This window comes from Microcaecilia unicolor, chromosome 7 (genome assembly GCF_901765095.1).
Source record: "Microcaecilia unicolor chromosome 7, aMicUni1.1, whole genome shotgun sequence".
Lineage (NCBI taxonomy): Eukaryota > Metazoa > Chordata > Amphibia > Gymnophiona > Siphonopidae > Microcaecilia > Microcaecilia unicolor.
The window spans coordinates 21359960-21387060 of NC_044037.1; the positions used below are offsets into that span (position 1 = coordinate 21359960).

General features: G+C 44.8%; 1 protein-coding gene across 1 annotated transcript in view; it reads right to left on the bottom strand.

Annotated features, from left to right (window-relative positions):
* LOC115474500 (phosphatidylinositol-binding clathrin assembly protein-like) overlaps nucleotides 1-27101 on the bottom strand; it is a 186718-nt gene that overhangs the window by 74684 nt on the left and 84933 nt on the right. Inside the window, exons 10-12 of the mRNA XM_030209990.1 lie at nucleotides 23455-23540; nucleotides 6179-6302; nucleotides 4931-5067 (exon numbers count right to left, since the gene is read on the bottom strand). Of these exons, the coding sequence (XP_030065850.1) occupies nucleotides 4931-5067; nucleotides 6179-6302; nucleotides 23455-23540 (347 nt within the window). The remainder of the gene's footprint in view (nucleotides 1-4930; nucleotides 5068-6178; nucleotides 6303-23454; nucleotides 23541-27101) is intronic.

Consider the following 27101-nt stretch of genomic DNA (forward strand, 5'->3'; position numbering starts at 1 on the left):
ACTTTCAGGGGAGAGGGAGGGGGATAATAACCACTGGGGGATTCATGAGTCATGCCATAATCCCTCTGTGGTCAACTCAATCAGAGCACCTTTTTGTCCCCTGAACGTGACTGAAACAGGTCTAAATAAAAATCAATACATAAATCATCAATACATAATAAAACACATTATATTCTATAGAAAGTTCATTTACATAAAAGCAGGTCTCTCTCTCAAGTCCTAGGAGGCGTCACCCTCTCTATTTTTATAATAAGATAAATAAGTCACTATTCTGTTCTTAGCAGCAACTGATCTACATCTTCCCCTTTTTAAGCACCTCAGTGTAGTTATATGCAAAAAGTTTTAATACTGCTTGGAAATTAACCAAGGATAGTTTTGAAGTACCATTTTTAAAGACATAAACAAATGTCTGATGCTGTGTATATAGCTATAGATATGGTTTATTGGTTTTTATATACCACCATTCCAGAGCATATAGTATGGCAATATATAAATTTCTGTAGATTACGTTAACTTCTATCACAGTATGTGGTTTTACAAAGATGGGTTCATCATATAACAGTTTGGTATGGTATGTAAATAGATTTTTAATCTCTTCACAGATTTTTAAATAGGTATTTTAAAAATGTTTGGAGTAATTAGAAACCCTTTAGGTTGATAGCGTATGTAGAAACTACTGAAATTATCAGTTCTACAGATAACAAGGGATCCTTCTTTATAAGCCATCATTCAAATAAGTGTTTCACTAAGGGTCCCTTTTACAAAGCGGTGCTAAGCCCAATGTGGGCTTACTGCTCACTAAACAGGAAGTACTGCCGGGCTACCGCAGCAGCCTGCTTGCGCTGGTGTTGGCGCATGTTTTTCCACACACGCCGAGGCCCCCTTTTACCACAGCGGGTAAAAGGGAAGTCTCTTGCCTGCAGGATATGGTCTTGCGGCAAGTAAAGCACTTGCTGCGTGGCCATTTCATGAGAGAAGTCCTTACCGCCACCCACGCTAACCTGGCAAAGCGTGGCACTGCCTGATTACCACCTAGTATACTACAGCGCTACAAAAATAAATATATATTTGTAGTGCCGGATATGATGGCACTCTAGGGGTGGGAAGTGCCTCCCCTTTATTAATCAAATTACACTGGGTTTCCCATCAAAGCGACAATCACCTTCAAATACGTACCTTTATCTTTCAAATACTAAATGGCACAAGCTCCTGACTACATGGTACCATTAATAAATTTCCCTCAAAGAAACACTAAATACGAGGCAAGAAACTTTCTCAGACTACATCTCCCAAATTGCAAAAAAGTGATCTACAAAACTGTCCACTCTGCAGACTTCACTTAACTAAGAACCAAATGGTGGAACTCCTTACCACCCAAAATATGAAATATACAGGAATATACTAGATTCCACAAAATCCTCAAATCGTTCCTATTCAAAACAAACCCTCACAAAGAAAACCATATCTCAAATAATTATTACCTGAATTGGTTATTACTCTATTTACCATTAACTTTCTCTTTGCTTCATGTACAATTTCTCATTCACAATAGATTTGCTAAATGTTAAACATCCATAGCTATCCCAGTATGTTTATGATATTGTATTATAAAATTGGACTCTTAAAATAAATTACTTTCTTATGCATTATTCTTTGTTATGTATCCTACACTATTTACTTTAAGCCACACTGAACTCAACTTGTTTGGGATAATGTAAGATATAAATGTCAAAAACAAAATATTTTTTTTCTGGTTCTATTGATTTAAGGTATCCGCAGCAGCATCTTGCCAATTTTTTTTTTAATTATATACCTTGTTGAAAAATCAGGTTTAAAATGTTGACAGCATCTTGGTTGCTCTTCTTTTTGCGCTATTTTAGGTAAATTCAATATCTGTTTTTGCCTTAGCTTTAAATCTGTTTGTTAAATTGTTCCAATCCAAAGAATTAGGTGAGGACACTTGTATACTGAATTTAGAAGGTACATTCAATAAATCATTTGCCTGAATTCAATTACAAGGCTATGATGAAAACAGAAATTGAGTTTTCTTAAGTTAAGTGCCTGAAGTATGCCGCTGAAGAAGGGACTGGAGCAATTCCGTTTTTCGACTGAACAAAGTAAGAAAATAAAGGCTGCGGCGGGGCCAGAGCAGAATGAAGCAAAGATGGCGGCAAGTCCAGCTGTGGCCAGGGAGCAGCAAGCTGAGGAGGGACCCGAGGCTGGCAAGATTGAAAATCGGAAGTAGGGGTTTGGTTTCAAGACTTGAAGGCCGACCTGGCGGGGGTCCGAAAGGATATACAAACTGCCCTGAGAGAAATTAGGGCAGAAATTAGCGATTTGGGAACGCATGTCGGTGAGGTGGAGGAGGGGATGGAGACTTTTAAGCAGGACATGGGGAACCTGAATAAAGTGGTGAATGCTGACACGCGGGAATTACAACAACTCAGGGAGCAGGTGGAAGACCTGGAGAATAGGTTGCGTCGAAACAATTTGCGATTCAAAGGAATCCCTGACTTGGATATATTTAGCAACTGTGAAGCAGTGATTCAAGAGTTGTGTGGATTCATTTTGAATTCTGAGGAAGGTGGTCAACTACCAGACCTCCGCATCCAGAGAGCACACAGAGTGGCTGGCCCGCAGCAAAAATCTAACCTGAGGGACATTGTAGTGTACTTTGCTGACTTCCCCATGAAGGAGAAGATATTGTCTAAAGCAAGGCAGAAAAAAGAGATTCTTTGGAAAAACTGAAAGATCGGAGTGTTTCAAGACTTGGCATGGACTACTTTGCAAAAGTGTCTATCCTTTCAAGAAGCCACGATATTTATAAAATTAAAGGGGATCTGGTACAGGTGGCTATTCTCATTTGGGATGTGGCTAACGGTGGACGGTAAATCGCGTAAAGACCCCGGATGAAGAACGGTTAACATTGCACTCTTTGGTGTGTAGAGATGTTCTCATTCAGAAGGAGTTACTGGAGACCGCCAAGGAACCCAGAGGGATTCAGCGTGGCAGAGGGTGGTGGATCGGGGGAAGCATTCTGACAAGCAAGGAACACAGATTTATGTGGACTAGTGGAGGATTATTTCATTGAGAACATTATGCAGATAAGCAATTACTTAGGGGGTGCTATGTATAGGTAGTCTGCAGGGGAGAGGGGAGGGAGGGTAGGGTACCCTGGGGATTATGGGGAGCATGGGAATAGGTTGGAAGCCTGTGAGGGGTGAGATGGAACTGGAGGGATTTGGGGTGAGGGAGTTAAAAGTTTGGGGGTGGGGGATGGAGGGAGGTGGGGTGGAGGGGTGTGGGATGAATGAATGCAGTAGATGTGGGTGAATGCAGGGGGATGGGAGGGTTAGGGATTAGCTTTTGAGAGGTTAAAGTCCCGGGAGAGTGGGTTGATTCCTCATGGGATGGCTGATTCACTGATAGGAAGATCAGCTATAGGGAAGGGGAGGGGTTGGGGACATGTTGGAGCAGAGGGGAGTGGGTTTGGAGCAGGGGGAAGGGCAGAGATTGCCTGTGGGGCAGGGGAGGGGACAAAGGGAGGAGAGTGGGGTGGGAAAGGGGCGGGGAGAGACCTTATTGGTGGGTACATGAAATGTAAACGGGCTAAATAATCAGGGGAAGCGTAGTAGAGTATTTAAGGAGTTGGGCAGGCTGAAGTGGGAAGTAATGTTTTTGCAAGAAACACACTTATGACTAAGAGATACTCACATGCTGCGTCATAGGCCTTATCGGGAAGTGGTGGTACATCAGGGAATAGGACCAAAAAGGATGGGGGGAGTGGCCATTTTGATAAGACAAACTTGGGGGTTTGTGATTAAAAAGGTGTTTCGAGATACCAGTGGGTGTTGTGTAGCCCTCAGAGGGAGGTTGCAGGGCAAGGAGCTGACATTGATTAACATTTATGCTCCAAATGTGGGGCAGAGGGAATTTTTTTCAAATATTAAAAGAAGAAATTTTGGGGTGCAGCAGAATTACACCTTTTACTCATATGCAGCGCAGATTTATTCCCGGATAGATGGGTTATGGGTGCACCGCAATGGATGGCATTTGGTGGGGGCTACTGAGATAGAGACCATTTGTGTTTCTGATCATGCGCCAATGTGGATTAAATTAACTGGGTTGGGTCAATGCAGATGACAAGGAGTCTGGAGACTTAATGAGTCACTGCTTGGAGATGAGAAAGTGCGGGAAGACATTAAGCTTACTATTCAAGAGTTCTGTCGCTTTAATGACAATGGGGAAGTAACTGACGGGGGGTTATGGGATGCGATGAAGGTAGTGGTGAGGGGTGCCTTGATTAAGTGGGGATCGCGCAAGAAAAGGGAAAAAGAGCAGCACTTGCTGACTTTACAGATGAGGTTATTGCACTTAGAAAAGCTGCATAAAAGAAACCCTACACCGCAGGTATGGGAAGACCTTAAGTGAGGGGGGAAATAGCATAATTGCAGATGGCAGATGTTAGAACCAAGCTAAAGAAGCAATATTTTGAATTTGCAAATAAATCAAGTGCAATGTTGGCCCATTATTTACGGGCGAGGAGAGGGCGTCTTTTATATGACTTTAAAAGGTACGTATCTATTATCATTATGTTCCCAGACAAGATACGCATTGTTAGAAAAAGCTTAGCTGGCCAATAAGTTTCACCAGAATGGCTTCTAAAGTGCACTTTTGTTTGGACTCAGCAATTTCCACATTTTGCCTTTATACTTCCAGAACCAGGGTTCAAACCTGGTGCCATGAGCCTTTTCAAGGATTCCTCCCCCCACCCACCCATACTACCGCTCATCCCCAAAACATTGTATCTGATTAATGCAGTAACATTCCTCAGCCAGACAACTGCTCCATTGTGCTGTCTATCTTTCTAATATTTAGAAGTATGGAAACTAGGAGTTTTAAAATAGTTTCTCAAAGTAATGTCTCTTACCTGTTGGTGGTAGGTGCTGGTGCTGAGAACAAGTCAACAGCTGTAGTGGTATTTACACTTTTTCCAGATAAGGTGCTTGGAGATGCTGATGTGGAAGCTGAATTTGATACTACAGAAATCTCTCTTAATCTTTGCTCCTGAAATACAGTAATGAAAATTGTTCATGGTCTGATGAAAGCAAGCCTGATACTTGTAACTAAGCTACTAACTCTGCTTAGGATAGTGGAATCTGTCTTTTTAAAGTTTAAGGATTTCATGCTTTCAATTCATGTTTGTTCAATGGATAGACAGACGTGGCCACAGAACAGTTTGGCCACTATAGACAGGCTGCAATTTATAACAAGTCAACTTTAGTCTGCACTACTTTAAGAATAAAAAGCATAAATCTATAATATTCTGTGCAAATGACATTTGTTACTCTATCATGTTTTGTTTTGTTACATTTGTACCCCGCACTTTCCCACTCATGGCAGGCTCAATGCGGCTTACATGGGGCAATAGAGGGTTAAGTGACTTGCCCAGAATCACAAGGAGCTGCCTGTGTACCAGCAACACTGCTATATGGCACAATACATTATCCTATATACACAGTTAATTCACATTTTAATTGCTCTTCTACTTTAGAGGGTAAAGACTAAATATCCAATATAAAGAGAAACACTGCTTCTGTTAATACATTTCCAAAATGCACACTGCTAAAGCAACCTCTTGTCCTTGCAGAACAGCAAAACGCTAAGTTTATTCAGGTAGTGCCAGCCAAGGTCACAATTATTAGCTCATTTAGTTTGTTAACTTTCAGGACTTATGACCTGCTCTGGTGGAGTCTCAGGCAAACAGTTTGAGAGCATATAGGCAAGTGCTATTCAAATCCCTTTCGCTCTCACCAGTGCACATCATACTGGTGTATATTGTATGAGATATGCTTTGGTGAGTTCACCCGTTACTTATATAGTAGTAGAAAGCTGATTGTACTATTGCTTTTTGCTCTATTTTACCAAAATTTTCAATAAAGAAAAAAAAAAAAAAAAAAAAAAAAAAAAAGATATGTTTTACTCTTACTGTATATCGACTTGAGTGAATTCCTTCAAAAAGGTGGTAAATAAATCCTAATAAACAGTGTGCTTACACAATCTACAGTATAGCCCTATTTTCTATACATTTTTGACAAACACCAACTAGTACAACCATTGAGTATATCCTATACAAAAACATTCATAACTATCTAAAATATAATCCTCACACAAATACCTTCAGTGCTTGTAGTCTAACTTGCTCCTCCTCCAAAGCCTGTTGTTTCTCTTTTTCATCCATTCTACTAAATGACATTCCTGTGTTTGCAAGCGTGGAGACGGCACTGGAAAGGGTACTTGCTCTGCAATAAAAACATTTTTATCAATTATTCTTTTAAAATATTCAAGAAACAATTATCTCTATACAAAATGAACAGGAAAAAACACATCAAAGCACGCTTGACCAAATAGCTCTTAAACAGACGATTCCCAAAATATGACTCATTTTCAGTGCACTACTCTGCAGTGAACCTTCTAGTTTTCAAATCTTGATTTTGTATTTGGAATGTGCAATCCTCTGGTTTCATTCAGTTAAGGAACAATTTAATCAGCTGAATTAAGGGAATAGGGATGGTTACCCAGAAAATTTGGGTTTTCCCCCCTCATTTTTTCCCATTTGAAACGAATGTTGTCCACAGATGTGATCTCTTCTTAAACAGTGCTCACTAGGTGCACACCATGTATACACTCTAAGAAGAGGGAGCATGATCTGTAGACAACATACCATCCCTACAGGAAAATCCTTTTGTACTTTAGCTCAATTTGCACCCATTATCACTCTATTATACAATTAAAAATCTCAACATTTGCCCTTACAATGGAACTGAGAAGAAGCGGTGTTCACAGTTAATCATATGTTCACAATTTTAATTCACAATGAATTGTAATATTAAATACATTACAGAAGAGACGCGCTAAGAGTAAGCATTATCGATCATTGGTCATATTTGTTATACCGCCTTTTCTGGCACACAAATCAAGGTGCTTTATATAAAACCAAATCAAAATCAATAGAATAAAGAAACAAACACCATAGTAAAAGGACAGCATACATTTAATCCAAATTAAAAACTTCCGAAGAGAGAGGGGGAAAAGGAAGGAGGAAAAGGCGGAAGGAAGAAAGAGAACGGCTCAGACGTAAAAAAACACCAGTTATCTAACATAAAAAAATGGACTGTACCATATGCTAATTCAAAATAAAAAAACTTTAAGATAAGACTTTAAAATAAATGGGAGTTTGGAGAAGATATATGGGGGAAGATCATTTCATAGTTTTAAGGCTTGATGCATGTGTTCAAACTCTCGCACAATGATATCTCGTATATCACGTCGGGGTCACCAATGTTTTTAATTGGGTTGGATAGACCCATGAAGACCCCCTCTAGTAGGTTGGCAAACCAGCCATCTACCAGAGAGGTTCCCCTGAAGGCTATCATCTGACTCCCAATCGGTATATGTGTGCTCAGGTATTAGCTTACTCATCATTTTTACCCCAAGAGTTTAACTACGTTTCTAAATATTCTATAGGAAATAGTAAGGGAACAAGATGCAAGAATAATCAGCTTTATTATAGCTTACCACAATAATACAGCAGGATCAGGTATACAAGCAGATGGGTGGACAGACGGGCAGCATCTCATCTAGCATCTCATCTTCTGACACGCCCAAAAATCTCCCTGTCTTTTATACTCTCCTGGTCCTATTGTAACTAATGGGACCCATTCGCTCCAATGTTATACTTGTTTACTTCAAACTAGCTGACCACAATCTTGCTTAACTGGAGAGTCATTTCCTATGTACCTGCAGATTTTTTTCCAAGAAGACAACTTTAATCCACCCTTATTTCCCTTTCGCCCTTTGCCCCGATAATCTTGTTCTCTGACCTTCTTTTTCTTGTAATCCTATCCTTTCCCTGCCTTTTGCTATGTCATTTGCAAACCGGACCTCTCCTTCCTTTGTGCCTTCCATCTGCTATCTTTGTGCTATATCTGCCCCCCTTCTCCTCTCCTTCGATATGGGTTTTCCTGTTTCAGTGAACATCCTGCATTTCTAAGGTTAGGCATATTTCTGCCACTGCTTTACAACCTTTCTACTGGGAAAGCGAATGCTACATACCTGTAGAAGGTATTCTCCGAGGACAGCAGGCTGATTGTTCTCACTGATGGGTGACGTCCACGGCAGCCCCTCCAATCGGAAACTTCTCTAGCAAAGTCCTTTGCTAGTCCTCGCGCGCCCGCGCGCACCGCGCATGCGCGGCCATCTTCCCGCCCGAAACCGGCTCGAGCCGGCCAGTCCAGTATGTAGCAAGACAATACACTTCAAGGGAAGACACAACTCCAAAGGGGAGGCGGGCGGGTTTGTGAGAACAATCAGCCTGCTGTCCTCGGAGAATACCTTCTACAGGTATGTAGCATTCGCTTTCTCCGAGGACAAGCAGGCTGCTTGTTCTCACTGATGGGGTATCCCTAGCCCCCAGGCTCACTCAAAACAACAACCATGGTCAATTGGGCCTCGCAACGGCGAGGACATAACTGAGATTGACCTAAAAAATTTACCAACTAACAGAGTGCAGCCTGGAACAGAACAAACAGGGCCCTCGGGGGGTGGAGTTGGATCCTAAAGCCCAAACAGGTTCTGAAGAACTGACTGCCCGAACCGACTGTCGCGTCGGGTATCCTGCTGCAGGCAGTAATGAGATGTGAATGTGTGGACAGATGACCACGTCGCAGCTTTGCAAATTTCTTCAATAGAGGCTGACTTCAAGTGGGCTACCGACGCTGCCATGGCTCTAACATTATGAGCCGTGACATGACCCTCAAGAGCCAGCCCCGCCTGGGCGTAAGTGAAGGAAATGCAATCTGCTAGCCAATTGGATATGGTGCGTTTCCCTACAGCCACTCCCCTCCTATTGGGATCAAAAGAAACAAACAATTGGGCGGACTGTCTGTGGGGCTGTGTCCGCTCCAGGTAGAAGGCCAATGCTCTCTTGCAGTCCAATGTGTGCAGCTGACGTTCAGCAGGGCAGGAATGAGGACGGGGAAAGAATGTTGGCAAGACAATTGACTGGTTCAGATGGAACTCCGACACGACCTTTGGCAAGAACTTAGGGTGAGTGCGGAGGACTACTCTGTTATGATGAAATTTGGTGTAAGGGGCCTGGGCTACCAGGGCCTGAAGCTCACTGACTCTACGAGCTGAAGTAACTGCCACCAAGAAAATGACCTTCCAGGTCAAGTACTTCAGATGGCAGGAATTCAGTGGCTCAAAAGGAGGTTTCATCAGCTGGGTGAGAATGACATTGAGATCCCATGACACTGTAGGAGGCTTGACAGGGGGCTTTGACAAAAGCAAACCTCTCATGAAGCGAACAACTAAAGGCTGTCCTGAGATCGGCTTACCTTCCACATGGTAATGGAATGCACTGATTGCGCTAAGGTGAACTCTTACAGAGTTGGTCTTGAGACCAGACTCAGACAAGTGCAGAAGGTATTCAAGCAGGGTCTGTGTAGGACAAGAGCGAGGAGCTAGGGCCTTGCTGTCACACCAGACGGCAAACCTCCTCCACAGAAAGAAGTAACTCCTCTTAGTGGAATCTTTCCTGGAAGCAAGCAAGATGCGGGAGACACCCTCTGACAGACCCAAAGAGGCAAAGTCTACGCTCTCAACATCCAGGCCGTGAGAGCCAGGGACCGGAGGCTGGGATGCAGAAGAGCCCCTTCGTCCTGCGTGATGAGGGTCGGAAAACACTCCAATCTCCACGGTTCTTCGGAGGATAACTCCAGAAGAAGAGGGAACCAGATCTGACGCGGCCAAAAGGGAGCAATCAGAATCATGGTGCCTCGGTCTTGAGTTTTAACAAAGTCTTCCCCACCAGAGGAATGGGAGGATAAGCATACAGCAGGCCCTCCCCCCAATCCAGGAGGAAGGCATCCGATGCCAGTCTGCCGGGGGCCTGAAGCCTGGAACAGAACTGAGGGACTTTGTGGTTCACTCGAGATGCGAAGAGATCCACCAAGGGGGTGCCCCACGCTTGGAAGATCTGGCGCACCACTCTGGAGTTGAGCGACCACTCGTGAGGTTGCATAATCCGGCTCAGTCTGTCGGCCAGACTGTTGTTTACGCCTGCCAGATATGTGGCTTGGAGCACCATGCCAAGACGGCGAGCCCAGAGCCACATGCTGACGGCTTCCTGACACAGGGGGCGAGATCCGGTGCCCCCCTGCTTGTTGACATAGTACATGGCAACCTGGTTGTCTGTCTGAATTTGGATAATTTGATGGGACAGCCGATCTCTGAAAGCCTTCAGAGCGTTCCAGATCGCTCGCAACTCCAGGAGATTGATCTGTAGACCGCGTTCCTGGAGGGACCAACTTCCTTGGGTGTGAAGCCCATCGACATGAGCTCCCCATCCCAGGAGAGACGCATCCGTTGTCAGCACTTTTTGTGGCTGAGGAATTTGGAAAGGACGTCCCAGAGTCAAATTGGACCAGATTGTCCACCAATACAGGGATTCGAGAAAACTCGTGGACAGGTGGATCACGTCTTCTAGACCCCCAGCAGCCTGATACCACTGGGAGGCTAGGGTCCATTGAGCAGATCTCATGTGAAGACGGGCCATGGGAGTCACATGAACTGTGGAGGCCATGTGGCCCAGCAATCTCAACATCTGCCGAGCTGTGATCTGCTGGGACGCTCGTACCCGCGAGACGAGGGACAACAAGTTGTTGGCCCTCGTCTCTGGGAGATAGGCGCGAGCCGTCCGAGAATCCAGCAGAGCTCCTATGAATTCGAGTTTCTGCACTGGGAGAAGATGGGACTTTGGATAATTTATCACAAACCCCAGTAGCTCCAGGAGGCGAATAGTCATCTGCATGGACTGCAGGGCTCCTGCCTCGGATGTGTTCTTCACCAGCCAATCGTCGAGATATGGGAACACGTGCACCCCCAGCCTGCGAAGTGCCGCTGCTACCACAGCTAGGCACTTTGTGAACACCCTGGGCGCAGAGGCGAGCCCAAAGGGTAGCACACAGTACTGGAAGTGGCGTGAGCCCAACTGAAATCGCAGATACTGTCTGTGAGCTGGCAGTATCGGGATGTGAGTGTAGGCATCCTTCAAGTCCAGAGAGCATAGCCAATTGTTTTGCTGAATCATGGGGAGAAGGGTGCCCAGGGAAAGCATCCTGAACTTTTCTTTTACGAGACATTTGTTCAGGGCCCATAGGTCTAGGATGGGACGCATCCCCCCTGTTTTCTTTTTCACAAGGAAGTACCTGGAATAGAATCCCAGCCCTTCTTGCCCGGATGGCACGGGCTCGACCGCATTGGCGCTGAGAAGGGCGGAGAGTTCCTCTGCAAGTACTTGCCTGTGCTGGAAGCTGTAAGACTGAGCTCCCGGTGGACAATTTGGAGGTTTTGAGGCCAAATTGAGGGTGTATCCCTGCCGGACTATTTGAAGAACCCACTGGTCGGAGGTTATGAGAGGCCACCTTTGGTGAAAAGCTTTCAACCTCCCCCCGACTGGCAGGTCGCCCGGCACTGACACTTGGATGTCGGCTATGCTCTGCTGGAGCCAGTCAAAAGCTCGCCCCTTGCTTTTGCTGGGGAGCCGCGGGGCCTTGCTGAGGCGCACGCTGCTGACGAGAGCGAGCGCGCTGGGGCTTAGCCTGGGCCGCAGGCTGTCGAGAAGGAGGATTGTACCTACGCTTACCAGAAGCATAGGGAACAGTCTTCCTTCCCCAAAAAAAATCTTCTACCTGTAGAGGTAGAGGCTGAAGGCTGCCGGCGGGAGAACTTGTCGAATGCGGTGTCCCGCTGGTGGAGATGCTCTACCACCTGCTCGACCTTCTCTCCAAAAATATTGTCCGCACGGCAAGGCGAGTCCACAATCCGCTGCTGGAGTCTATTCTCCAGGTCGGAGGCACGCAGCCATGAGAGCCTGCGCATCACCACACCTTGAGCAGCGGCCCTGGACGCAACATCAAAGGTGTCATACACCCCTCTGGCCAGGAATTTTCTGCACGCCTTCAGCTGCCTGACCACCTCCTGAAAAGGCTTGGCTTGCTCAGGGGGAAGAGCATCAACCAAGCCCGCCAACTGCCGCACATTGTTCCGCATGTGTATGCTCGTGTAGAGCTGGTAAGACTGGATTTTGGCCACGAGCATAGAAGAATGGTAGGCCTTCCTCCCAAAGGAGTCTAAGGTTCTAGAGTCTTTGCCCGGGGGCGCCGAAGCATGCTCCCTAGAACTCTTAGCCTTCTTTAGGGCCAAATCCACAACTCCAGAGTCATGAGGCAACTGGGTGCGCATCAGCTCTGGGTCCCCATGGATCCGGTACTGGGACTCGATCTTCTTGGGAATGTGGGGATTACTTAGTGGCTTGGTCCAGTTCGCAAGCAATGTCTTTTTTAGGACATGGTGCAAGGGAACAGTGGACGCTTCCTTAGGTGGAGAAGGATAGTCCAGGAGCTCAAACATTTCAGCCCTGGGCTCGTCCTCCACAACCACCGGGAAGGGGATGGCCGTAGACATCTCCAGGACAAAGGAAGCGAAAGACAGACTCTCAGGAGGAGAAAGCTGTCTTTCAGGAGAGGGAGTGGGATCAGAAGGAAGACCCTCAGACTCCTCGTCAGAGAAATATCTGGGGTCTTCCTCTTCCTCCCACGAGGCCTCATCCTCGGTGTCGGACACAAGTTCACGAACCTGTGTCTGCAACCTCGCCCGGCTCGACTCGGTGCAGCCACGTCCACGATGGGGGCGTCGAGAGGTAGACTCCCTCGCCCGCATCGGCGAAGCTCCCTCCGCCGACGTAGTCGGGGAGCCTTCCTGGGAGGTGGCCGCAGTCGGCACCGCACGCGGTACCGACGTCGGGGACCTCACCCCGGGCGATGGGCCAGCCGGCGCCATGCTCGACGGTACCGGAGGCGCAAGCACCGCCGGTACCGGAGGGGTAGGGCGCAACAGCTCTCCCAGAATCTCTGGGAGAACGGCCCGGAGGCTCTCGTTCAGAGCGGCTGCAGAGAAAGGCAAAGAGGTCGATGCAGGCGTCGACGTCAGAACCTGTTCCGGGCGAGGAGGCTGTTCCGGGCTGTCCAGAGTGGAGCGCATCGACACCTCCTGAACAGAGGGTGAGCGGTCCTCTCGGTGCCGATGCCTGCTGGGTGCCGACTCCCTCGGCGACCCAGAGCTCTCGGTGCCGACGCGGGGAGGCGACCGGTGTCGATGCTTCTTCGACTTCTTCCGAAGCATGTCACCGGAGCTCCCCGGCACCGACGAGGAGGACGTAGAATCCAGCCGTCGCTTCCTCGGGGCCGAGGCCGAAGGAGGTCGGTCTCGGGGGGGCTGTACCGCAGGAGCCCTCAGGGTAGGAGGAGACCCACCCGAAGGCTCACCGCCACCAGCAGGGGAATGGACAGCCCTCACCTGCACTCCTGACGATGCACCACCGTCCGACGACATCAGCAGACGAGGTCCCGGTACCACCGACGTCGATGCAATCGCCCGATACCTTGGCGCCGATGCAGAGGCCCGATGCCTCGATGCACTCGATGCAGTGGCGGCCGAGGAAGATGGTCTGGACGCTGACGACGTCGATGCACTCGAAGATCCCGGTGCCGATGCCGACGAAGAGCCCGAGAACAACACGTTCCACTGGGCTAATCTCGCTACCTGAGTCCGCCTTTGAAGCAGGGAACACAGACTACAGTTCTGAGGGCGGTGCTCGGCCCCCAGACACTGAAGACACGACGAGTGTCGATCAGTGAGCGAGATTATCCGGGCGCACTGGGTGCACTTCTTGAAGCCGCTGGAAGGCTTCGATGTCATGGGCGGAAAAATCACGCCGGCGAAGTCAAAATCCGAAATGACGGAAAAAGAGCACCAAAAATTTTAAGGGAGAAAATCTCGACCGAGGCCGAAAAGAGGCCTACCCCGACGACGAAAGAAAACTTATCGGGGCAAAAAGCTGGAAGTACGGGAAGGGGTTGACACGAAACCCGGGGGGGGGGGGGTTTCCGGAGCACTTCCCGACACTTTTAAAGACTTTCCGAAGAAAAAAACACGTCAAAATAAATTTGGACGCGCGAGGTCGACTTTCCGGGGCTCGACACGGCAAAACACGACCGTACCGAGTGCGGACAAAAGAAGACTGGCCGGCTCGAGCCGGTTTCGGGCGGGAAGACGGCCGCGCATGCGCGGTGCGCGCGAGGACTAGCAAAGGACTTTGCTAGAGAAGTTTCCGATTGGAGGGGCTGCCGTGGACGTCACCCATCAGTGAGAACAAGCAGCCTGCTTGTCCTCGGAGAAACGCCCATTTCTTTGTTGTTCTTCTAAAACCTGGATAACTACCTACCTACACGCTCTTTCCTGCCTCTTAACGTAATTAATTTGTACTTGTCTAGCTGACCCCATGTCGGCTTTAAAACAGTCCCTCAGTTTTATTATTTATACTGTGCCATAGCTTCCTACTCTCTGCTAAATGTACAGAGGGAGCACAGGAAGTAGCTGACAGTTCTTAAAAGCGCTTTAGGTTTTTTTCTCACCTCTTTCTCTCTCTCACTTCCCGTCACTTGAATTATTAACCCCAATTAGAGTTACTTTCCTCCCTATGCCTGCCACCTCCTAGTCCTGGAATAACTGCATCTGTAAATCATTTTTACTATCTGTGCCATGCAACTTATTTCCGCATTCTTGGTATTAGCCAACGCCCCTAGTCAATGGTTTACTCTTACTGCCAATCTGTTTTTTATGTCCCTCCTCCTGCCCTACTTCAGGCTTGTCACTTTTTCGAAAGGCATCATATATAATTAAATTTTAAATAAACTGATTATTGCTTGTATAAGACTGTTTTAAATGAGAGAGGAATTCCCTTGTGTCTAGATAAGGCTGTCTGTTTAGGCTTAGTGCGGAACTGCATGTCGCTGTATGATAAACATTTCCTGTATATATTTCCTGATTCTTACACTGGTCGTTTATGGCGTACTTTAAAATTCTTTTTGTGCTAGTTAGTATCTGATTTCCCTGCCCTCCATTTACAGGAAATGTTAGTAGCAGCTCGGCAGCTCTGTGTTTAATAATTTATTTTTCATTGGAGGAAAACATTAATCAAAGTATAATTATTTTCTTGTTCACGCCCCTTTCAAAGATTTCACTGTATTTTCCCCTGCCTGAGCACTGCATTAATTTATTCAATTGGCAATACACTGCCACCTAGTGACAGAAAATGAGTTCAAACATTTTTAACTTTTTGTTTAAACCTTTCACAGCAGAAAGAACTACGAAAAGGAAAACCTTTTTGAGGGAGTTTAAGTATAAATATCGTTTTAAAAAGCATACGGAATGAGAGAATGCTTGAATATAGGTGAATTTAATGTGGTATAATATATATATTTCTTTTATCAGGGTTTGCAAGCTTAAAGGGAAAATTTGAGCTAGAAGGTTTCATATATCTATTACTAATTTTTTCCCCTCTCAGTGGCTGGGGTTGAGCTCTGTACTACTGCCTCCATACCCTCTCCCTGGGCCTGGTGCAAGGAGAGATCCCAGTAGCCAAACCTTGTACATAATGCACCATCGTAAGTGCCTTGAAGTGATGTAGTAAAAGCCCCTCTCTCTCCATGTCTTTAACACAGAAGGTGCAGCTCTTGTCCTAAACCTGAATGTTAATACGGCTGCTGGACTGTGAATGTGTTGTCAAGTAATAGTAAGTGGATTTGGTGGATTCTGCTTTTTTTCAGGCTTCCTTTGACCTTTAGGTGTCTTGCTCATATTCAGCTGCCTAATGCACTAATTAAAATTGCACAAATAATGAAGTAAATATATGCAAACATGTCTGAGCTCTTATAAATATCGGGGGTCGATATTCAGATTGAGCTGCACTTAACAGAACAGGGCCATTGAATATTGGCTCTGACCACTGCCCGGCTGGATTTGGGGAGGAGCTGGCGTTTGTGGGATACTCAGTTCTGGTGCCCCGCATAGCTAATGGGACAGATAGGACTTCCTTTTGTATCGTCTTTTCCCAAATAGCTATGCAGGTGCAGGGTTCTGAACATCAGCTAGCATCTGCTTAACTTCCGGGTCACCGCCTGACCCCCGCTGTTCAGTGCCTGGACCAGTGGCGTACTTTGAGCTCAGGCCCACCAGTAGCAGCACACCTATGATGTGGCTGGCAGAGATTTCCAAGCTGAAAACTCCCAACTGTCCCTTCTGCATACCTTAAAAATTGCAGATCTTCGCTTACAGGAAGCAGCGACTGATACGTACTGCTTACACCAGCCCCACAGCCTTCCCTCTGACGTATTCCCGCCTATGCGGAAACAGGAAGCTGCATCAGTGGGGTCTACATGAATAGTGTGTATTAGTTGCTCCTCACTGTCAAAATGATTGAGAGTCAATAGATGAAATACCATACGCTTGCATTGCAACAGGGCAAATGTAGTTTGCAGTGCAAGAAAAAGCACCTTTAAAAAGGAAAAGAAAAAAAGTAGAAAGGCACATTAATGCAAAACAAACTGAAATCCTTCCTGTGTGAGAATTTAGTCGTTAGGGGCCAGAGATTGTAGTAAGCTTTACAGTGGCTTCTGAGTGTTTCATGTAATATGGATTGTAATCCACTTAAGTTTGTGTGTTCTGCTATGTAAATAAGGATAACTGGACTTATTTTATATTTTACTTGCACAGGTTCATTCTCAGCAGAGATTTGCATTTATAATGTAAAATGTATTTCGGGGGGGGGGGGGGTGTACCCTACATTGTTTATGATTCTTCATCTACCAAATGCAGATGTGGTGGGCAAGATTAGGGATACCTAGGAAAGGGAAGGGGATAGGGCTGGGTTTGGGGAGGGGACACTCTGGGGCAGTGATGTAGCCACAGGTGGGCCTGGGCCCACCCACTTAGGGCTCAGGCCCACCCAAGAGTAGCACACGTTTAGTGGTAGCTGGTGGGATCCCGAGCTCGGCCAGCTGAAGACTTCTTCCTGATGGTAACAAAATGCTACTCTCCATGATACCAGCACCTGCGTATGTTCAGTTTTCAGCACATGCCTGCTACAGACTGCAAGGTGGAAAGCCCACCAGCTGAGATATTTTTTGGGTGGTGGTTAGGGAGGGGGAGAACAATTGGTGCCCACCCAGTTCTTCCCTAGGCCCACCCAAAATCTGTTGTCTGGCTACACCCCTGCTCTGGGGAAGAAGGGAAGGAGGGTGGGTTGGATCTTAAGGTATCTAGTGAAATGATGTTTGTTTTGACATTAATGGGTATGTTTCTGGTTCTTCTGTGTCTAATAAAAGTTGTGGGGGCTTGTTAATTGCTATTGCTTCTATGACCTGTGTTACTCTTTGAGGTTCAGTCATCTTTCCTATCACCCCTGGTGATCGTACTAATACGGTGTCTGGATGAGGCTAGGCGTCCAGATGCACTCACATAAGTCAACTCACAGACTATTGGAAATTTTTCCTCTCTCCAAATCATGACTAGGGCAGTGACATGATTTATAACATGGAACATGGGTGGGATTACTTTTCCCATAAAACAAAGTAAGATTCTATCAGCTCTTAAATGCCATGGTGCAGATGTAGTTTGTCTGCAAGAGAAACGTAATGGAAAAGGAACACCTTAAATTATGATGAGCCTGGGTAGGCGAGGAATTTTCAGCATCCTCGGGAGGTAGAAGGGGAGGTGTAGCGATTCTTATCCACAAAGGCCTACCTTACAAAGCAGAGCTTATTGCTCGGGATCCTGAAGGCAAATATGTCCTTCTCAATTTATTTTCTGCATTTATATCCCACATTTTCCCAACTCTTTGCAGGCTCAATGTGGCTTACAAATACCGTAGTGGCGATTGCCATTTCCAGAATAAGAAATACAGAATGTTCCAATCAGAGTATATAGAGTACACAGTAAATTAGAATAAAATCGGTAATCAATACATTTCAAGTGCTGAAATCAAGGGTAGTGAAAAGCGTTCAATAATGACAATGTGATAAAGTAACCAAAATAAGAATAATTCAATGTTAGCTAATTCTTGTACAGTTCTGATGTCCTGTTTTTTTAAGAAGGGTCCTTTTGATAAGTCTCTCTGAACAGGTTAGTCTTTAATAGTTTCCGGAAGGCTGCCAAATTGTGTGTTGTTTTTATGGCATTCGGCAGTGCATTCCAACGTTGCGTACAAATGTAGGGTGCATAGTTGTGAAATCTCGTAATGTGCGTCAGCTACTACTCTCTATGGTTTATTGTCAATATAAACAAATGCCTTTTGTGGTAGTTAGTTTAGATGCAGAGAAGGCCTTTGACAGGGTAGAACGGGCCTACCTTTTTCAAGTTTTAAAATTTATGGGTTTTGGAAGTAGGTTTACCCAAGCTCTAAAGACGTTATACACAGCACCAACAATGGCCACATGGGTGAACGGGTTGAAAACATTTCCTTTTAGTATTTCCCGGGGTACGATACAGGGATGCCCATTGTCCCTACCACTGTACTTACTGTCCATAGAGGCATTATTGTGAAATTTAAAATCTAACAAGGATATAGTGGGGGTTCAGATTCATGACCACCTCATCAAGACATTTGCATTTTCTGATGACCTGTTAGTCTTGTTAACTATGCCTAAACAATTTGTGGCGACATTAATCCAAACGGTGACCCCATATGGTTGATTGTCTGGTTTTACCTTAAAACTTATGTAAATCTCAGGTCCTTGAGGTGCAGGCAGGCACTTGTTCCTGTTGGGGGACCGACTTTACACTGAAGTGGGTGGAAGTCTCACTAAAGTATGTTGGTGTTGTGATCCCTTCTGATTTGAGACAACTTTATGATTGTAACATTTCTAAACTACTAAATGCTACCTGCACTAAATTACAAGCTTGGAGTGCTTATTCTCTCACATTATTGGGTAGAATATTGCTATACAATATGATAATTATTCCTAAATGGTTGTATATATTCCAACAATTACTTGAAAGGTTCAGATGAAAGACAATTTAACTGATATCTTAGGGGATTCTTATGGAATGGTGGGCAAGCACGTCTCTCACTATGCACATTCCAAATCCCAGTAGAACATGGAGGGTTGGGACTGTTAAGCCTTGGGACATCTTACAACTGCCAGTGCCATAAGGCACATTAATGACTGGTTTCGTAACGCTCATGACTTTTCTGAAACAGGTCTGGAATTGAACTCATTTTAGTTGCTTACTGCATACAGAAGGGGGAAGAGCTCCCCTCAAGCTTAAGAGTTTCTGGAATTCTCCCAACAACAAAGGCGACTTGGCGCTGGATATGTCATCATCACCAGTTATCTTCTAAGGTGACGCAGTTTCTCTCGCTTTGCAATAGCCCTGCTTTTCCTCTGGGACAAATACATTCAACCTTTTCAGGTGGCAAGAGAAAGGAATGGCCTACACACAGTGGCGTTCCTAGAGGGGTTGACACCCGGGGCGGGAAGTAACCTGTTCCGGGGCAGAGGGAGCACAGAACGAAGAAAGCAAACAGGCGCGCGACACCCCCCCAGCGGCGTGCACCCAGGGTGGACCCCCCCCCTCCCCTTGGTACGCCACTGCCTACACATTACAAGTAGTGACTGAGGAGAGTCGACTTAAACCCTTTTCTATGCTCCAGAGTGAATTTAACAAATCAGCTAAAGACATTTTCTTTTACTACCTGCTTCAGGAGTCTTGGTAAATATGTTTGACAATTGCAAGTATTTTCGGCAATGTATCTTTGGAGTGTGAACATAACTGGTCTTTAAAAAGACCGTTGACACATGCTGCAGATAACTCGAGCTAAGCTTTAGTAAAAGACTCCCATATTTACCAAGACTCCTGAAGCAGCCACGTATGTGCCAAAACATGGTACTATGTCAAGTCATCCTCAAATAAGAGTTTTTAACTAAATATCAAGAGCCCTTATTCTGTTTTGAAGAGCCTGATCCCGTTCCCACTTCTTGTCTGGCCTTACATCTCTCATTGGCAGGAAAGCGTATACATCTCTCATTGACAGGAAAGAGTATCCATTGTGAGAAATTCAATCAATATATTTTCAAGTGTTTAACTAGAGGGTAAGGGTGGCAAACAAGACCAGATGAGTTCAAGAAGTCACCCCCAGCAAAAACAAAAGTTGGTCAACAACTGGAGAAACAATAAAATAAACCATCTTAGCAAATCACTTAGCAGCAATCAAGCTATGCAAAAGGTGTGCATCGATAAAATATATCTGGAAAACAATGAGCATGAATGCACACAGTCTGAGCAACAAGGTACAGGATCTGCAAGCCTTGATATTAGAGGCAGACTTGGATCTTGTTGCTATCACTGAGACAGTTTAAGATTCCCATGAATTGGATGCAACCATACAGGGCTATAATCTCTTTCGGAAGGATACACAGCTGGCTGTAAAGATGGAATAGAAGCATTGTATGTGAAAAACATAAAAGCAGCTGAAATTCAGGGCAACTGAGGAAAATATGAATTGTGTTAGAGAAGATGGAACCTTTGTTCACACAAGTGTCATCTACAGACCTCCAACACAAAACAGAAAATCTGGACAAAGATCTAGGTATAGATATCCAAAAGCTGGGAATGAAAAGTGAGGTGCTGTTGCTGGGAAATTTCAACTTGTTGGATGCAGATTGGGGTGTTCCATCTGCAAAGTCAGCCAGAAGTAGAGAGATAGTGAATGCCTTTCAAAGTGCTCTCCTCAGGCAAATGGTGACAGAACCCACCAGAGAAGAAGTGATGCTGGATCTCCTTCTTATAAAAGGGGAAAATGTGTCTAATGTCTGGGTGGGCGCCCCCTGGGCAGTAGTGATCCTTACACTTTATTGTTCGATATAGGAGCTAAAGGAGAGTGTGGACAGACAAAACTCAAAAGTACTGTATTTCAAAACATGCTGACTTTAGTAAAATGAAGGCATACCTGAGAAAAGAGCTAGCAAGATGGGAGACTATAAGAGAAATGGAAAGTCAGTGGCCTAGTGGTTAGAGCGACGAAAATGATAGTGGGGATGGGACGACTTTCCTATGAAGAGAGGCTGAGAAGGCTAGGGCTTTTCAGCTTGGAGAAGAGACGGCTGAGGGGAGATATGATAGAAGTGTATAAAATAATGAGTGGAATGGATCAGGTGGATGTGAAGCGACTGTTCACGCTATCCAAAAATACTAGGACTAGAGGGCATGAGTTGAAGCTACAGTGTGGTAAATTTAAAACGAATCGGAGAAAATTTTTCTTCACCCAACGTGTAATTAGACTCTGGAATTCGTTGCCGGAGAACGTGGTACGGGCGGTTAGCTTGACGGAGTTTAAAAAGGGGTTAGATAGATTCCTAAAGGACAAGTCCATAGACCGCTATTAAATGGACTTGGAAAAATTCCGCATTTTTAGGTATAACTTGTCTGGAATGTTTTTATGTTTGGGGAGCGTGCCAGGTGCCCTTGACCTGGATTGGCCACTGTCGGTGACAGGATGCTGGGCTAGATGGACCTTTGGTCTTTCCCAGTATGGCACTACTTATGTACTTATGTACTTATGGTCTTGTGATCTCGGGCAAGTCACTTAACCCTCCATTGCCAAACTTAAATTGTGAGCCCTCCAGGGACAGGGAAACACCTGAATGTAACTCACCTTGAGCTACTACTGAAAAAGGTGGGAGCAAAATCAAAAATAAAATAAAGGCAAAACAGGTGGCATTTTGAAGTACAGAAGAACAAAAAGAATATAGAAAAGAATAATACCACCGCATAAAACTCAAAAGTGAAGCGAAATACGTCTGACAAAGGCGCAGGTAGAAGAAAAAAAATGGCTGGAGACTGAGGCGACTATTTTCAGGTATACTGGGGAAAGGAGGAAGGCTAGAAATGGAATTGTGAGATGAAAGCTGCTGAAACCGGTATGTGGAGAGTGATAAAGAAAAGGTGGACATACTAAACAAATACTTCTGTTCTGTGTTCACGGAATAAAATCCTGGAGAAGAACCTCTGTTGGCACACATATGGGAGAGGACTACACATTGCACCATTCACAGAAGTGCTTATGAACAACTGGAAAAAATGAAAGTGGACAAAGCCATGGGGCTGGATGAGATAAATCGGAGGATATTAAAAGGGCTCAAGGAGGTTCTGGTGGACCCTCAAAGATTTGTATATAGATCCTGGGAGACAAAGGGAAGATTCTACAGGATTGGAGAAGGGCAGATATGGTCCCCCTCCACAAAAATGGTGACAGAGAAGAAGTGGGAACTACAGGAAAAGTTATGGAGGTGCTGCTGAAGGAAAGGATAATACAATTCCTACAATTCAAAGGCTTACAAGACCCAACGCAACATAGTTTTATCCGAGGCAAATTGTGTCAAACAAATCTAATCGATTTCTTTTACTGACCAGAGAAATGGATCGAGCATGTGCTAGAAATGGTCAATTTGGACTTTGGCAAAGCGTTTGACATGGTTCATCATAGGAGGATTGTGAACAAACTGAACGGGCTAATGTTAGGACCCAAAGTGATGAACTGGATTAGAAACTGGTTGACAGACATTTTTCGTTGAACGTTTGTTGAACTCATACAATGTCAAACATTTCTTTTAAATTTGTAAAAAGTGGTCAATTTTAAAATCTATTTGGGCAATGCATGATTTTTGAAAATTATCATTTTGCAAAGATTGAGCTAGTCCCCCACTTTTACAGGTTTGCCAAGTACATTCTTGTTATTTTGTGAATCAGAGCATTTTTCTTTGCCAGTATGGTGCCTTGAGGGTACTAAAAGTTTTATTTTATTTTTTTTTAAATAAGAGGCTGCGCCTCTTTGACCTTATCTCCGAAGAGATTCTTGCCACAGTAGACATACCAGAAGAACGTCCAAGGCCTGCAGCAAGAGAGTCTGCAGCACTAATATCTATATAAGAAGCTTTAGAAGAAGTTCCAAAAGCCATCCAAGAAGGAAACTGCGCAGATCTCCATTCAGCTACCAGTACCTCTGTGCTCTTGACAATACATTCTGATGGGGCTTTATGTTGATGCTTCTTGGCCTCCACTCAAAGATTGCCCACAGCGTTGAAGAAGAAGAGGATGAATCATCTGTTTTCTTCGGGCAGGGATCTGTTGATTTCCGTTCCTGGTAGACTCGCTTATCGATGCTCAACATTGAAGAAGATCAATGCCCTTTATAGCTAATACGTTTCCAAACATCAAATGCATTGCCTGGACTCTCTGAGACTAATTCCTTCAAAGCCAAAGGACCAGACAAAGAACTGTCAAATTTCTTTTCACAACTTTTTTGCAGCTCTGAATCCTGGATGTGATCTTGCCACATTGTCCACGCTTGATTATGAAAACTACGGCCTAGATGGGTGGGCAAGCACCCAAAAAGGAGACAACAGTTGGTAATCGTGAAATAAAAAATAAAATAAAATAAAAAGACCCACCCAAAAATGTACAGCTCAGAAACACAAACCAGTTATTGCTTACCTGCTAGCAGCAGAGATTTCTTTAGTTTTTTTTCCCTTCCAGAGATGCCAAATGTTGTTCCAAAGCTTCAGTAAACTGCTGGGTGCCTATGGTTAAGAGTACTTGTAAGATATCTGTTATAATGAACTAAAAAGCAGAACCTACACCTTGATTAGCAAGCAAACCTTATACAGGGTGAATGTGTTGCTAGTCATTCATCTACACAAATCAGACAACAATTAACAAAAGACCAAGTGACTTATTATGCAGACTTACAGCAATTAATTAATCCAGCTAGCTTCAGTTTTGCAATAATTATTATTACCAACCCACTCCCTTTCTAGCAATCTTAAATTCTTGTAGCATTCAAAAGCAGCTTACATTTTCAGATTAACTATTTATGGGATCTACTTTAGAATCATTTGTGTTGCCCTTGACCATGCCTATTCAATTACTAATTTAGTATGCACACACCACACAATTAAAATAACTGGAAGTTCAGGCTAATTCTTTATGTTGTTAGGTAAAATAACACTTGCATGTCATCATACAAATTATATACAAAAAAAATTTGTAATACATGAACAATTCAATTTACTCTGTCACATTATATATCCCATATATAGTTAAAATAACACATTTTAACAAAAACATATGCTCACGTGTCAGCATTTTGTTTTTTTTTAGAAGGGTAATCACCATATTGGTATAAAGAAGTAAGCCAGAGAGTCAGCACTGGCTGAAAGAGAGTTTAAAGAATCTGATTAAATTTCTGAAGAGATGTGACTATATGACTGATCTCAGGTTGCTTTATAGCTAACTAGTGGAACCATGCCGTTTCCTCAACAATGAAACGGGTCCTAGGAAGGCTGTCATGTAAGTTTTTTTTCTCTCTCCCCTGCATGTCCAGCAATTCTTCCCTCCCCTCCATGCCAGCGATTCTCCTCTCCCTGCCCTCCCATCCATGTCCCGCGATTCTCTCCTCTACTGTCCGTCCTGTCATCCATCAATTCTCCTCTGCCCTCCTCTCCATGTCCCGCAATTTTCTCCTCCCCTCGATCTGTACCTGAACGTTCTCTGGGCTGGCTGGTGCTGGCTTCAGTTCCAATTCTGTAACATCCCTCCATGACGTCAGCTCGCCTCCAGCGTTCCTTCCCTCTCCACTGTTCCGCCCTCTGACGTCATTACGTCTGACACAAGGGCCGGACAGTGAGGGGGAAAGGAACGTTTGGAGGCTGGCTGACATCAGGAGATGTTACAAACTCAGGCAGCCAGACATGAAACGTTGGAGGTGCAAACTATTATATAGGATGCTCCCTGAAGAAGCCATTTTGAGTGCACACAAGGCTTGAAATGCTAGTCACCACTGGTGGAAGAGCACTGGTGGAATGGTTATGAAGGTATTTTGTTTTTTTTTAATCACATAGTTGGAGCACCATAATGATATAAGTGCATTTTAAAATAAAAAAAATTGTGAAAAGTTTTTGGTTTAATGGACACAGAGGAAGGGAATGGGCAACAATGAAACTGTGAGCCTATATGACATTGTAGATAGGATGAGATGTTTTAAAGAATCTATTCCCTTCACACATTATTTATATAATAATTTACTTTAACAATAGACAGGAGACAGTGATATATCACATTCACATAGCTGCATTTATTTCTGGACCTGCTAGGGTGTGTGAGCTGGGTGATGACTGTGTAGTCTGAAATAACTTTGCAATTAAAATTCTCTTTTACCTGTTATATATATAATATAAAATCAGTGTTCTCTGCCATCCACATTAAGGGAAACCTCTGACCATGCCCTGTTTAAGAAACTCCTCAAGACTCATCTATGTGTTTAAAACCTACTCAGCTGTCCATACTTCCTGCCGTCCCTCCTGGCTTCCCCTTTGTTCCCACCCCCCCCCCCCCCCCCCAGATGTGCCTTCTCCTTTGTTCTGCCCTTGCATTGTTGATGTTCATTCTTTATAAATTGTTAGCCACATAGAGCCTGCTATGTTGGGATGATGTGGGATATAAATGTTCTAAATAAAATAAAATAATATATATACAGTGCACTCCATTTAAGTGCACGTCGGATAGGCACATGCTCCTGTTTAAACTGCATGCCGTACTTCGGTCCCGTTTTTGGTACCATCAATTTCGATGGGGGCAAACTTCGGTTTAGCGCACCATTGGTAAGTGCAAGATTCGCTTATATGCATGGTTCAAGACCGCTCCTCTGACTCCAAATAAGCGCGCGCTTGCAATATAGAAGCCGATTGGCGCGTGGACAACCAACGAGATTTCAAATTTACTGCATCTTTAACTGCCACAGGCAGAATAAGCAAAAGAATGCTGTTAGAGCGTGCCCGGGGTCGTTGTCATCGTCATCGCGGCGGAACTGTAAGACTAACACTGGCTGATAACGAATAGAAGTTCTTAAAAAATTAGAAAAACAAAGTCAAGCATCTATTGCTAAAGAATATGGTGTCAATCCCAGTCAAATTTCATGTGTCGCAGCAGAAAGACCAGCTTCTGGAAGACTGTCAAAACAATACAAATCCACAACGAAAACAGGTGGGAAAAGCTGAGGAGATAGAAGATGCTCTTCTTCGGTGGTTTTCTCGAGTCAGGAGCAGACAGTTCCTGTCAGTGGTCCACTGCTATGGAGAAAGCTAACCAGCTAGCTGAAGTCTTGGACTAACTGAATTCAAAGCCACTGTTGGATGGTTGGAAAGATGGAAGGAGAGGAACAGCATAAAATTCAAGAAACAGCATGGTGAGAAACAAGACGCTGATGACTTTGGTGCTGAAAATTGGGTTGTTTCAGTTCTTCCTAACACCTTGAACAAGTTTGCACCTCGTGACATTTTCAATGCTGACGAAAATGGTCTCTACTGGCAAGCGATTCATGATGGAACACTTGCATTCAAACATGCCGAAACTACAGGAGGTAAAACGTTGAAGGACCGACTGACGATCCTCCTTTGCTGCAATATGGATGGGAGTGAACCCCTCGTCATTGGAAAGAGCAAACAGCCCCGTTGCTTCAAGAAAGTTAAGCAACTTCCTGTGTCATATGAGGCTAACGAAAATTCATGGATGACGGGAAATTTGGAAGCAGTGGCTAAAGAAGTTAGAATGCGGGCACAAAAGCGTCGATTTTGCTGCTTTGTGATAATTGTGCTGCACACAGGGATGATGTCAGGCTGTCTAACGTCAAGGTGGTCTTCCTGCCACCAAACACTACCTCTCTGATCCACCCTATGGATCAGGGCATAACAGCCAATTTCAAACAACATTATCAGGCTCTTGTGCTACGTCGTCTGATGAGCATTATGGATGACCAGATTGACAAGGATAAACGTGCTGTTCAACTGGCTCGTAATCTATCACTGTTGGATTCCCTACATATGCAGAAAGAAGCCTGGAATCATGTTACATAGGCAACTATTGTGAACTGCTACAAGCGGGCAGGCTTTGTTAAGGATGTGGAGGGGGGTGCAGCTGTTGCAAATGTGTCAGATGAAGAGGTTAGACATACCAGACGGTTACTGAAGAGGAGTTCCATCGCTACGTAGCTGTTGATTACGATCTACAAGCAGCTGAAGACAGCACTGATGTCGAGATATGCGCCTACACGCAGGCAATAATGGCTGATGATGGAACAGATGAAG